A 14,382-nucleotide genomic window follows, 5' to 3' on the forward strand; every position below is an offset into this window, starting at 1 on the left:
TTCCATAGAATGTAGGGATGAGGTCCGCGTGCCTCCCAGCTGAAACGCTTCCATAGAATGTAGGGATGAGGTCCCTCCCAGCTGAAACACTTCCATAGAATGTAGGGATGACGTCCTCGTGCCTCCCAGCTGAAACGCTTCCATAGAATGTAGGGATGACGTCCGCGTGCCTCCCAGCTGAAACGCTTCCATAGAATGTAGGGATGACGTCCGCGTGCCTCCCAGCTGAAACACTTCCATAGAATGTAGGGATGACGTCCGCGTGCCTCCCAGCTGAAACACTTCCATAGAAGGTAGGGATGACGTCCGTAGGGATGACGTCCCCGTGCCTCCCAGCTGCCCCATTGGGTTATTATATTATGACCACATTTGGTGACGTTTTGGACTTCGGTGAGGGTTTTCTAGAGGTGAGCCAAAGGCCGATGTCTACGGTCCTTCGTCGGTGATTGGTCAACAGTAGGGATTCTTCATTAAGGTCTTTGTTGTCATTCAACGACAGATGACTTGTTTTCATTGATAAAAACTACACAACTGTTAGTTAGATGTCAAATTGCGCGACTAAGATCTTCTCTGCAAAAATATCAAGTTAATTAAGGAAGCCTCTATTGGCGTCTCCTTCATTTTTCAAGTGAAGTTCAGTATGTAGCCACCCGGCCTGTCGGCTCCCCCCTCCACCCGGCCTGTCGGCTCCCCCCTCCACCCGGCCTGTCGGCTCCCCCCTCCACCCGGCCTGTCGGCTCCCCCCTCCACCCGGCCTGTTGCCCCTCCACCCGGCCTGTCGGCTCCCCCTCCACCCGGCCTGTTGCCCCTCCACCCGGCCTGTCGGCTCCCCCTCCACCCGGCCTGTTGCCTCCCCTCCACCCGGCCTGTCGGCTGCCCCCTCCACCCGGCCTGTCGGCTCCCCTCCACCCGGCCTGTCGGCTCCCCCTCCACCCGGCCTGTTGCCCCTCCACCCGGCCTGTCGGCTCCCCCTCCACCCGGCCTGTCGGCTCCCCCTCCACCCGGCCTGTCGGCTCCCCTCCACCCGGCCTGTCGGCTCCCCCTCCACCCGGCCTGTCGGCTCCCCTCCACCCGGCCTGTCGGCTCCCCTCCACCCGGCCTGTCGGCTCCCCCTCCACCCGGCCTGTCGGCTCCCCCCTCCACCACAGTCTTGTAGCTTCAACTGGAAGCCAACGGGTGACATGGGAGAACGTGTCTGTCTGTCTGTCTGTCTGTCTGTCTGTCTGTCTGTCTGTCTGTCTGTCGTTTAAACAAGATGTTAGTAGTAACCCACGGGCCATGTTGAAGCTGTCTGTCTGTCTGTAGGTCGTTTGAACAGGATGTTAGTAGTAACCCACGGGCCATGTTGAAGCTGTCTGTCTGTCTGTCTGTAGGTCGTTTAAACAAGATGTTAGTAGTAACCCACGGGCCATGTTGAAGCTGTCTGTCTGTCTGTCTGTAGGTCGTTTAAACAGGATGTTAGTAGTAACCCACGGGCCATGTTGAAGCTGATGAACGGAGCAGACATGGCCAAACATTCTCTCTCCACGCTGGGTTCTGCTAATTGCTTCGTTGACTCGCTACACGACGGCATGGACTTCGACTGCAACGTCTCCAGGTGACTACACTACCCACAAACCCCTGCTCTCTTACCCACCACAATGTTTATTTTTTATTTATTTATTTAACTAGCCAAGTCGGTTTAAGAACAAATTCTTATTTACAATGACTGCCTAACCCGAATAACTCTGGGCCAATTATGTGCCGCCTTATGGGACTTCCGATCACGGCCGGTTGTGAGACAGCCCTGAATGGAACCCGGGTCTGTAATGACACCTCTGCGATGCAGGGCCTTAGACCGCTGCGCAATCCCTCACAATCCCCCTCTTCATACAACGCCACAGGAAAGTCACGCTGTGTGTTTTTTTTTTTTCTCAGGGCCCGTTTTGAGCTGCTGTGTTCTTCCCTGTTCAACAAGAGTGTCCAACCAATCAGAAGCCTGCTGGAGACGACTGGGCTCTCTACTAGTGACATCAACAAGGTAACCCTGACCAACCTAACATGGGTAGTTGCCATGTCACAGCGCTCTGTAAATACTGGACATATAGTTATAGATTTTTTTATAAATAGTAAAAAGTATGTATTTTTGGGGGGGGGGGGGGGGGGGGGGTGACGTGTCAACTTGTTTGACTTGATCCCTAGCTAGTTTGGCTTTCTCCGACAAAACAACATCATTATTTCACCTGAGAACATCGCCTGACTCCTGTTCTCTCTAAAACCTGAGAGGTCACCTTCCGACTAGATTACTGCTCCCCTCAAAAAGCATCCACAGGCTGCAGCTTGTGCAGAACAGCGTTGCCAGGGTCCTCACAGGAACCCAGAAATCAATCAATGAAATGTATTTATAAAGCCCTTCTTACATCAGCTGATGTCACAAAGTGCTGTACAGAAACCCAGCCTAAATCCCAAACCGCAAGCAATGCAGGTGTAGAAGCACGGTGGCTAGGAAAAACTCCCTGGAAAGGCCGGAACCGAGGAAGAAACCTAGAAAGGAACCAGGCTATGAGGGGTGGCCAGTCCTCTTCTGGCTGTGCCGGGTGGAGATTATAACAGAACATGGCCAAGATGTTCAGCATGATCAAATAATAATAATCACAGTGGTTGTAGAGGGTGCAACAGGTCAGCACCTCAGGAGTAAATGTCATTTGGCATTTCATAGCTGAGCATTGATAGTATCTCTACCGCTCCTGCTGTCTCTAGAGAGTTGAAAACAGCAGGTCTGGGACAGGTTGCACGTCCGGTGAACTGGTCAGGGTTCCATAGCCGCAGGCAGAACAGTTGCAACTGGAGAGGCAGCACGGCCAGGTGGACTGGGGACAGCAAGGAGTCACCATGCCAGGTAGTCCTGAGGCATGATCCTATGGCTCAGGTCACCTGAGAGAGAGAGAAGGAAAGAGAGAAGGCAGACCATTCCATAAAAATGGAGCTCAAAAGGAGAAAGCCCTGCCTCCAACTGTTTGCTTAGCAATTCTAGAGACAATTAGGAGACCTGCGTCTTGTGACCGTAGCGTACGTGTAGGTATGTACGGCAGGACCAAATCAGAGAGATAGGTAGGAGCAAGCCCATGTAATGCTTTGTAGGTTAGCAGTAAAACCTAGAAATCAGCCCTTGCTTTGACAGGAAGCCAGTGTAGAGAGGCTAGCACTGGAGTAATATAATCAAATTTTTTGGTTCTAGTCAGGATTCTAGCAGCCGTATTCAGCACTAACTGAAGTTTATTTAGTGCTTTATCCGGGTATCCGGAAAGTAGAGCATTGCAGTAGTCTAACCTAGAAGTGACAAAAGCATGGATTCATTTTTCTGCATCAATTTTGGACAGAAAGTTTCTGATTTTTGCAATGTTACGTAGATGGAAAAAAGCTGTCCTTGAAACAGTCTTGATATGTTGTTCGTCAAAAGAGAGATCAGGGTCCAGAGTAACGCTGAGGTCCTTCAGTTTTATTTGAGACGACTGAACAACCATCAAGATTAATTGTCAGATCCAACAGAAGATCTCTTTGGTTCTTGGGACCGAGAACAAGCATCTCTGTTTTGTCCGAGTTTAAAAGTAGAACATTTGCAGCCATCCACTTCCTTATGTCTGAAACACAGGCTTCCAGGGAGGGCAATTTTGGGGCTTCACCATGTTTCATCGAAATGTACAGTTATATGTCATCCGCATAGCAGTGAAAGTTAACATTAGGTTTCGAATGACATCACCAAGAGGTAAAATATATAATGAAAACAATAGTGGTCCTAAAACAAAGCCTTGAGGAACACCGAAATTTACGGTTGATTTGTCAGAGGACAAACCACCCACAGACAAACGGATATATGTCCGACAGATAAGATTTAAACCAGGCCAGAACTTGTCCGTGTAAACCAATTTGGGTTTCCAATCTCTCCAAGAATGCGGTGATCGATGGTATCAAAAGCAGCACTAAGGTCTAGGAGCACAAGGACAAATGCAGAGTCTCAGTCTGACTTGAGGTTTGGCTTTTTCAAGAGGCTTTATTACTGCCACTTTTAGTGAGTTTGGTACACATCCGGTGGATAGAGAGCCGTTTATTATGTTCAACATAGGAGGGCCAAGCACAGGAAGCAGCTCTGTCAGTAGTTTAGTTGGAATAGGGTCCAGTATGCAGCTTGATGTTCAACATAGGAGGGCCAAGCACAGGAAGCAGCTCTTTCAGTAGTTGGAATAGGGTCCAGTATGTAGCTTGATGTTCAACATAGGAGGGCCATGCACAGGAAGCAGCTCTTTCAGTAGTTTAGTTGGAATAGGGTCCAGTATGCAGCTTGACTGTTTAGAGGCCATGATTATTTTCATCAAAACAACAACTGAGCTTTGGAGGAATACGCAGATTTAAAGAGGTGTCCATAATTTGCTCTCTAATGATCATGATCTTTTCCTTAAAGAAGTTGATGAATTTATCACTGCTGAAGTGAAAGCCATCCTCACTTGGGGAATGCTGCTTTTTAGTTAGCTTTGCGACAATATCAAAAATACATTTCGGAATGTTCTTACATTTACATTACATTTAAGTCATTTAGCAGACGCTCTTATCCAGAGCGACTTGGTGCATGTTCTTATTCTCCTCAATTAAGTTAGAAAAATAGGATGATCGAGCAGCAGTGAGGGCTCTTCGGTACTGCACGGTACTGTCTTTCCAAGCTAGTCAGAAGACTGCCAGTTTGGTGTAGCATCAGTGAGGGCTCTTCGATACTGCACGGTACTGTCTTTCCAAGCTAGTCAGAAGACTGCCAGTTTGGTGTAGCATCAGTGAGGGCTCTTCGATACTGCACGGTACTGTCTTTCCAAGCTAGTCGGAAGACTTCCAGTTTGGTGTAGCAGCAGTGAGGGCTCTTCGGTACTGCGCGGTACTGTCTTTCCAAGCTAGTCTGAAGACTTCCAGTTTGGTGTAGCAGCAGTGAGGGCTCTTCGATACTGCACGGTACTGTCTTTCCAAGCTAGTCAGAAGAATTCCAGTTTGGTGTAGCAGCAGTGAGGGCTCTTCGATACGGCACGGTACCGTCTTTCCAAGCTAGTCGGAAGACTTCCAGTTTGGTGTGGCGCCATTTCCGTTCCAATTTTCTGGAAGCTTGCTTCAGAGCTCGGGTATTTTCTGTATACCAGGGAGCTAGTTTCTTATGACAAATGTTTTTAGGGGTGCAACTGCATCTAGGGTATTGCGCAAGGTTAAATTGAGTTCCTCAGTTAGGTGGTTAACTGATTTTTGTCCTCTGACGTCCTTGGGTAGGCAGAGGGAGTCTGTGTTGTCTGAGAATTTATAGCACGACTTTTGATGCTCCTTGGTTGGGGTCTGAGCAGATTATTTGTTGCGATTGCAAACGTAATAAAATTGTGGTCGGATAGTCCAGGATTATGAGGAAAAACAGTAAGATCCACAACATTTATTCCACGGGACAAAACTAGGTCCAGCGTATGACTGTGACAGTGAGTGGGTCCAGAGACATGTTGGACAAAGCCCACTGAGTCGATGATGGTTCCGAAAGCCTTTTGGAGTGGGTCTGTGGACTTTTCCATGTGAATATTAAAGTCATCAAAGATTAGAATATTATCTGCTATGACTACAAGGTCCGCTAGGAATTCAGGGAACTCAGTGAGGAACGCTGTATATGGCCCAGGAGGCCTGTAAACAGTAGCTATAAAAAGTGATTGAGTAGGCTGCATAGATTTCATGACTAGAAGCTCAAAAGACGAAAACATATTTTTTTTGTAAATTGAAATTTGCTATCGTAAATGTTAGCAACACCTCCACCTTTGCGGGATGCACGGGGGATATGGTCACTAGTGTATCCAGGAGGTGAGGCCTCATTTAACACCGTAAATTCATCAGGCTTAAGCCATGTTTCAGGCAGGCCAATCACATCAAGATTATGATCAGTGATTAGTTCATTGACTATAACTGCCTTGAAAGTGAGGGATCTAACATTAAATAGCCCCATTTTGAGATGTGAGGTATCACGATCTCTTTCAATAATGGCAGGAAATTAGGTGTTTATTCCAGTGAGATTGCTGAGGCGAACACCGCCATGTTTAGTTTTGCCCAACCTAGGTCGAGGCACAGACACTGTCTCAATGGGGATTGCTGAGCTGACTACACTGACTGTGCTAGTGGCAGACTCCACTAAGCTGGCAGGCTGGCTCTCATTGTGGAGCTAGGGGAGTTAGATCCCTGTCTATGCACCACCCTCAACCGCAAGGCTCTCCAGAGTACAAGTACTCATTTACAAGTGCGACCTGGCCAAGATAAAGCAAAGCAGGAGACTCCTTTCTCCCTCACTACCTTTAATCACCAGCTGTCAGAGCAGCTCACAGATCACTGCACCTGTACATAGCCCATCTGTAAATAGCCCATCCAACTACCTCATCCCCATACTGTATTTATTTATTTATTTATTTATTTATTTATCTTGCATCCCAGTATCTCTACTTGCACATTCATCTTCTGCACATCTATCACTCCAGTGTTTTAATTGCTAAATTGTAATTACTTTGCCACTATGGCCTATTTAAATAAAGGTGTAATTAATAAAATAAACAAACTGAAATGGTCCACCCACACAGACCGTCTGGTGAAGGCCTCAGGAGGCTTAAGAAATGTGGCTTGTCACCCAAAACCCTGACAAACTTTTACAGATGCACAATTGAGAGCATCATGTCGGGTTGTATCACAGCCTGGTACAGCAACTGCACCACCCTCAACTGCAAGGCTCTCCAGAGGGTTGTGAGGTCTGCACAACTCATCACCGGGGGCAAACTACATGCCCTCCAGGACACCTACACCACCCGATGTTACAGGAAGGCCATAAAGATCATCAAGGACATTAACCACCCGAGCCACTGCCTGTTCACCCCGCTATCATCCAGAAGGCGAGGTCAGTACAGGTGCATCAAAGCTGGGACCGAGAGACTGAAAAACAGCTTCTAATCTCAAGGCCATCAGACTGTTAAACAGCAATCACTAACTCAGAGAGGCTGCTGCCTACATTGATGCCCAATCACTGGCCACTTTAATAAATGGATCACTGGCCACATTAAACATTGCCACTCTAAATAATAGCACTTTAATAATGTCTACATATCTTACATTACTCATGACATTTACATACAGTTGAAGTCAGAAGTTTACATACACATTAGCCAAATACATTTAAACTCAGTTTTTCACAAGTCTTGACCAAGTAAAAATTCCCTATCTTAGGCGAGTTAAGATCACTTTATTTTAAGAATGTGAAATGTCAAAATAATTGTAGAGTTATTTTTTCCATCACATTCCCAGTGGGTCAGAAGTTTACATTCACTCAATTAGTAGTTGGTAGCATTGCCTTTAAATTGTTTAATTTGAGTCAAACGTTTCTGGTAGCCTCCCACAATAAGTTGGGTGAATTTTGGCCCATTCCTCCAGACAGAGCTGGTGTAACAGAGTCAGGTTTGCAGGTCTCCTTGCTTGCACACACTTTGTCAGTTCAGTCCACACATTTTTTATAAGTGTGAGGTCAGGGCTTTGTGATGGCCACTCCAATACCTTGAATTTGTTGTTGTCCACTGGCTCCAGGTCATCGATAAGTAAATAAGGCAGGGCTTTACCTAGCAAATACTTTATCTCAGCCTACTGGTCACCATAGCAGCACTCGCTCCAGCAGGTATATTTCACTGGTCACCCCCAAAGCCAATTCCTCCTTTGGCCGCCTTTCCTTCCAGTTCTCTGCTGCCAATGACTGGATCGAATCGCAAAAATCACTGAAGCTGGAATCTCTCCCCATCAAACTTGAAGCTTCAGCTGTCTTAGCAGCTTACCGATGGCTGTGTACAGTGAATCTGTAAATAGCCCAGCCGACTACCTCATCCCCATATTATTACTTACTGGGGTGCAAAAGAGCAAGGGGGTATCTCTACTATCTCTATCACTCCACTATTAATGCTAAGAGCAAGGGGGTATCTCTATCTCTATCACTCCACTATTAATGCTAAGAGCAAGGGGGTATCTCTACTATCTCTATCACTCCACTATTAATGCTAAGAGCAAGGGGGTATCTCTACTTCCACATCTATCACTCCACTATTAATGCTAAATTGTAATTATTTTCACCTCGAGGGCCTATTTATTCGTGTTCAATGAAGGCCTCCAGTAGCCTGCCTATATGTCGTGTTCAATGATGGCCTCCAGTAGCCTGCCTATATGTCGTGTTCAATGATGGCCTCCAGTAGCCTATATGTCGTGTTCAATGAAGGCCTCCAGTAGCCTATATGTGGTGTTCAATGATGGCCTCCAGTAGCCTATATGTGGTGTTCAATGAAGGCCTCCAGTAGCCTATGTCGTGTTCAATGATGGCCTCCAGTAGCCTATATGTCGTGTTCAATGAAGGCCTCCAGTAGCCTATATGTCGTGTTCAATGATGGCCTCCAGTAGCCTATATGTCGTGTTCAATGAAGGCCTCCAGTAGCCTATATGTGGTGTTCAATGATGGCCTCCAGTAGCCTATATGTGGTGTTCAATGAAAGCCTCCAGTAGCCTATGTCGTGTTCAATGATGGCCTCCAGTAGCCTATATGTCGTGTTCAATGAAGGCCTCCAGTAGCCTATATGTCGTGTTCAATGATGGCCTCCAGTAGCCTATATGTCGTGGTCAATGATGGCCTCCGGTAGCCTATATGTCGTGTTCAATGATGGCCTCCGGTAGCCTATATGTCGTGTTCAATGATGGCCTCCGGTAGCCTATATGTCGTGTTCAATGATGGCCTCCGGTAGCCTATATGTCGTGTTCAATGATGGCCTCCAGTAGCCTATATGTTGTGTTCAATGAAGGCCTCCAGTAGCCTATATGTCGTGTTCAATGAAGGCCTCCAGTAGCCTATATGTTGTGGTCAATGAAGGCCTCCAGTAGCCTATATGTTGTGGTCAATGAAGGCCTCCAGTAGCCTATATGTTGTGGTCAATGAAGGCCTCCAGTAGCCTATATGTTGTGGTCAATGAAGGCCTCCAGTAGCCTATATGTTGTTGTCAATGAAGGCCTCCAGTAGCCTATATGTTGTGGTCAATGAAGGCCTACAGTAGCCTATATGTCGTGTTCAATGAAGGCCTACAGTAGCCTATATGTTGTGGTCAATGAAGGCCTCCAGTAGCCTATATGTTGTGGTCAATGATGGCCTCCAGTAGCCTATATGTTGTGGTCAATGATGGCCTCCAGTAGCCTATATGTTGTGTTCAATGAAGGCCTCCAGTAGCCTATATGTTGTGGTCAATGAAGGCCTACAGTAGCCTATATGTCGTGTTCAATGAAGGCCTACAGTAGCCTATATGTTGTGGTCAATGAAGGCCTCCAGTAGCCTATATGTTGTGGTCAATGATGGCCTCCAGTAGCCTATATGTTGTGGTCAATGATGGCCTCCAGTAGCCTATATGTTGTGTTCAATGAAGGCCTCCAGTAGCCTATATGTTGTGGTCAATGAAGGCCTCCAGTAGCCTATATGTTGTGGTCAATGAAGGCCTCCAGTAGCCTATATGTTGTGTTCAATGAAGGCCTCCAGTAGCCTATATGTTGTGGTCAATGAAGGCCTCCAGTAGCCTATATGTTGTGGTCAATGAAGGCCTCCAGTAGCCTATATGTTGTGGTCAATGAAGGCCTACATTGCATGAGACTTAAGGTTTTTAACAACATGAAGGGCTTGACATGATTACTTTTTTAACTTGGTCTGGGACACCGCGGGTCTGGGACTTGCACTGTGTTGTGTGATGCAAGAAACCAATAATATTAATATTTTTATTTTCTAATTATTACCATACAGAGAATTTGAGAATGTAGGCTGCCCCTCTGCCTATTGGCTTATTTACACATTCAAGCACCGCCCCTTTTTAATGATCTTTACCTGTCTTTTCAGACACTGTCTAATACGCAGGACAGTGAACATTACTATATATACATAATGCAACAATTTGACTGAGTTACAGTTCATATAAGGAAATAAGTCCACTGATTTCAGTGGTAGAAAAAAGTACCCAATTGTCATAGTTGAGTAAAAGTAAAGATACCTTTTTTAATAGAAAATGACAAGTAAAATACCAGAGTAAAAGTATTTGGTTTTAAATATACTTAAGTATCAAGTGTAAATTATTTCAAATTCCTTATATTAAGGAGACTGCATGTTTATTTTTTTTATTGATGGCTAGCCAGGGACACGCTCCAACACTCAGACATCATTACAGATAGATAGACTGGGACACACTCCATCACTCAGACATCATTACAGATAGCCAGGGACACTCCAACACTCAGACATCATTACAGATAGATAGACTAGGGCATGGAGTAGGGATGACCATATTCTCATATGCCCTCCCAGGCCCACCCTGCATAGAACTCCCCCCTCTCCATTTTAACTGTGTTCCAGATGGTTCTCTGCGGGGGGTTTAACATTGTGTGTTCCAGGTGGTTCTCTATGGGGGGTTTAACACTGTGTGTTCCAGGTGGACGGGGGTTTAACACTGTGTGTTCCAGGTGGTTCTCTGCGGGGGTTTAACACTGTGTGTTCCAGGTGGTTCTCTGCGGGGGTTTAACACTGTGTGTTCCAGGTGGTTCTCTGCAGGGGTTTAACACTGTGTGTTCCAGGTGGTTCTCTGCGGGGGTTTAACACTGTGTTCCAGGTGGTTCTCTGCAGGGGGTTTAACACACTGTGTTCCAGGTGGTTCTCTGTGGGGGTTTAACACTGTGTTCCAGGTGGTTCTCTGCGGGGGGTTTAACACACTGTGTTCCAGGTGGTTCTCTGCGGGGGGTTTAACACTGTGTTCCAGGTGGTTCTCTGCGGGGGTTTAACACTGTGTTCCAGGTGGTTCTCTGCAGGGGGTTTAAACACTGTGTTCCAGGTGGTTCTCTGTGGGGTTTAACACTGTGTTCCAGGTGGTTCTCTGCGGGGGTTTAACACACTGTGTTCCAGGTGGTTCTCTGCGGGGGGTTTAACACTGTGTTCCAGGTGGTTCTCTGCAGGGGTTTAACACTGTGTTCCAGGTGGTTCTCTGCGGGGTTTAACACTGTGTGTTCCAGGTGGTTCTCTGCGGGGGTTTAACACTGTGTTCCAGGTGGTTCTCTGGGGGGTTTAACACACTGTGTTCCAGGTGGTTCTCTGCGGGGGTTTAACACTGTGTGTTCCAGGTGGTTCTCTGCGGGGGTTTAACACACTGTGTTCCAGGTGGTTCTCTCGGGGGGTTTAACACTGTGTTCCAGGTGGTTCTCTGCGGGGGTTTAACACTGTGTGTTCCAGGTGGTTCTCTGCGGGGGTTCTGCGAGGATTCCTCGGCTGCAGCAGATGATCAAAGATCTGTTCGCTGACGTGGAGCTGCTAAGCTCCGCCCCTCCTGATGAGGTCATAGCGGTCGGCGCAGCGATGGAAGCGGGCCTTCTAGTCGGGCGGGAGATTGGCTCCTCCCCAGAGTCTGTTACCGTGGAAGCCTGTGTCTCAGACATTCTGCTCAAGGTACACACACACACACACACACACCACACCACACACACACACACACACACACACACACACACACAGATCAGTGACTAATAGAGTAGCTTCTGATTGGCTAATCTGTGTGATTGACAGGAGGTGGATGAAACAGGGGCGGAGGTGTTCTCTGTGCTCCTCCCCTCGGGCACGCCCCTTCCTGCTCGGCGACATCACATCCTGTCTGGTCCTGGCCGCCTGGAATCCCTCTGTCTGGAGCTTTACCAGAAAACCACAGAGCAGCCAGAGAGACTGGCCAAGGTACTTAAACACACACACACACACACACACACACACACACACAACCCCTCCACCAGAGAACCACCGAGACTGGCCAAGGTACGTAAACACACACACACACACACACACACACACACACACAACCCCTCCACCAGAGAGACTGGCCAAGGTACGTAAACACACACACACACAACCCCTCCACCAGAGAGACTGGCCAAGGTACGTAAACACACACACACACACACACACACACACAACCCCTCCACCAGAGAGACTGGCCAAGGTACGTAAACACACACACACACAACCCCTCCACCAGAGAGACTGGCCAAGGTACGTAAACACACACACACACAACCCCTCCACCAGAGAGACTGGCCAAGGTACGTAAACACACACACACACACACACAACCCCTCCACCAGAGAGACTGGCCAAGGTACGTAAACACACACACACACACACTCCACCAGAGACTGGCCAAGGTACGTAAACACACACACACAACCTCCACCAGAGAGACTGGCCAAGGTACGTAAACACACACACACAACCTCCACCAGAGAGACTGGCCAAGGTACGTAAACACACACACACACACTCCACCAGAGAACCAACAGATCTCTCTTATCTGCAGATTGTTCTGAGAGACCTGGAGACCAAAGAGGACAACCATGACATTGATGCCGTGGTGACCATGAAGAGGTAACACCCAGCAGCTGTGGACTGGACCTTGTATTTGGACCGTTGTGTGTTTCAGCTGTGGACTGGACCTTGTATTTGGACCGTTGTGTGTGTGTTTTAGCTGTGGACTGGACCGTTGTGTGTGTGTGTGTTTTAGCTGTGGGCTGGACCTTGTATTTGGACCGTTGTGTGTGTGTGTGTTTTAGCTGTGGACTGGACCGTTGTTGTGTGTGTGTGTGTTTTAGCTGTGGACTGGACCTTGTATTTGGACCGTTGTGTGTGTGTGTGTGTTTCTCAGCTGTGGACTGGACCTTGTATTTGGACCGTTGTGTGTTTTAGCTGTGGACTGGACCGTTGTGTGTGTGTGTGTTTCTCAGCTGTGGACTGGACCTTGTATTTGGACCGTTGTGTGTGTGTGTGTGTGTGTTTCAGCTGTGGACTGGACCGTTGTGTGTGTAACCTGTGTGTGTTTCAGGGACGGGTCTCTCCATGTGAGCTGTGTGGTGTGTGTGTTTCAGGGACTGGTCTCTCCATGTGAGCTGTGTGGTGTGTGTGTGTGTGTGTGTGTAACCTGTGTGTTTCAGGGACGGGTCTCTCCATGTGAGCTGTGTGGTGTGTGTGTTTCAGGGACGGGTCTCTCCATGTGAGCTGTGTGGTGTGTGTGTTTCAGGGACTGGTCTCTCCATGTGAGCTGTGTGGTGTGTGTGTGTGTGTGTGTAACCTGTGTGTTTCAGGGACGGGTCTCTCCATGTGAGCTGTGTGGTGTGTGTGTGTGGTGTGTGTGTTTCAGGGACGGGTCTCTCCATGTGAGCTGTGTGGTGTGTGTGTTTCAGGGACGGGTCTCTCCATGTGAGCTGTGTGGTGTGTGTGTTTCAGGGACGGGTCTCTCCATGTGAGCTGTGTGGTGTGTGTGTTTCAGGGACGGGTCTCTCCATGTGAGCTGTGTGGTGTGTGTGTTTCAGGGACGGGTCTCTCCATGTGAGCTGTGTGGTGTGTGGTGTGTGTGTTTCAGGGACGGGTCTCTCCATGTGAGCTGTGTGGTGTGTGTGTTTCAGGGACGGGTCTCTCCATGTGAGCTGTGTGGTGTGTGTGTTTCAGGGACGGGTCTCTCCATGTGAGCTGTGTGTGTGTGTGTGTGTGTTTCAGGGACGGGTCTCTCCATGTGAGTGTGTGGTGTGTGTTTCAGGGACGGGTCTCTCCATGTGAGCTGTGTGGTGTGTGTGTTTCAGGGACGGGTCTCTCCATGTGAGCTGTGTGGTGTGTGTGTTTCAGGGACGGGTCTCTCCATGTGAGCTGTGTGGTGTGTGTGTTTCAGGGACGGGTCTCTCCATGTCAGCTGTGTGGTGTGTGTGTTTCAGGGACGGGTCTCTCCATGTGAGCTGTGTGTGGTGTGTGTGTTTCAGGGACGGGTCTCTCCATGTGAGCTGTGTGGTGTGTGTGTTTCAGGGACGGGTCTCTCCATGTGAGCTGTGTGGAGCAGAACAGTGGGAAGACTGAAGCCATCAGTATATCAGCAGCCTCCTGATTTCACCACGAGCTCCAAGTTAATGTCACTACACTTGTTGTTGAAGTTCCTTTTAAGGTTTAAATAAAGACATTTTGGTTTAAACTTGGTTCCTTTATTCTCTACAGTTCAGCTACAACAGACTTTATTCTCTACAGTTCAGCTACAACAGACTTTATTCTCTACAGTTCAGAACGGCTACAACAGACTTTATTCTCTACAGTTCAGCTACAACAGACTTTATTCTCTACAGTTCAGAACGGCTACAACAGACTTTATTCTCTACAGTTCAGAACGGCTACAACAGACTTTATTCTCTACAGTTCAGAACAGCTACAACAGACTTTATTCTCTACAGTTCAGAACAGCTACAACAGACTTTATTCTCTACAGTTCAGCTACAACAGACTTTATTCTCTAC

General features: G+C 47.8%; 1 protein-coding gene across 1 annotated transcript in view; it reads left to right on the forward strand.

The window, feature by feature from the left end:
* LOC135570110 (heat shock 70 kDa protein 14-like) overlaps positions 1-14,066 on the forward strand; it is a 20,838-nt gene extending 6,772 nt beyond the window's left edge. Inside the window, exons 4-9 of the mRNA XM_065016179.1 lie at positions 1,442-1,597; positions 1,918-2,020; positions 11,303-11,515; positions 11,633-11,794; positions 12,411-12,478; positions 13,904-14,066. Of these exons, the coding sequence (XP_064872251.1) occupies positions 1,442-1,597; positions 1,918-2,020; positions 11,303-11,515; positions 11,633-11,794; positions 12,411-12,478; positions 13,904-13,982 (781 nt within the window). The 3' untranslated portion in view covers positions 13,983-14,066. The remainder of the gene's footprint in view (positions 1-1,441; positions 1,598-1,917; positions 2,021-11,302; positions 11,516-11,632; positions 11,795-12,410; positions 12,479-13,903) is intronic.
* The last annotated feature ends 316 nt before the right edge of the window (positions 14,067-14,382 follow it).

The sequence above is a fragment of the Oncorhynchus nerka genome, unplaced genomic scaffold, assembly GCF_034236695.1.
Source record: "Oncorhynchus nerka isolate Pitt River unplaced genomic scaffold, Oner_Uvic_2.0 unplaced_scaffold_1101, whole genome shotgun sequence".
Lineage (NCBI taxonomy): Eukaryota > Metazoa > Chordata > Actinopteri > Salmoniformes > Salmonidae > Oncorhynchus > Oncorhynchus nerka.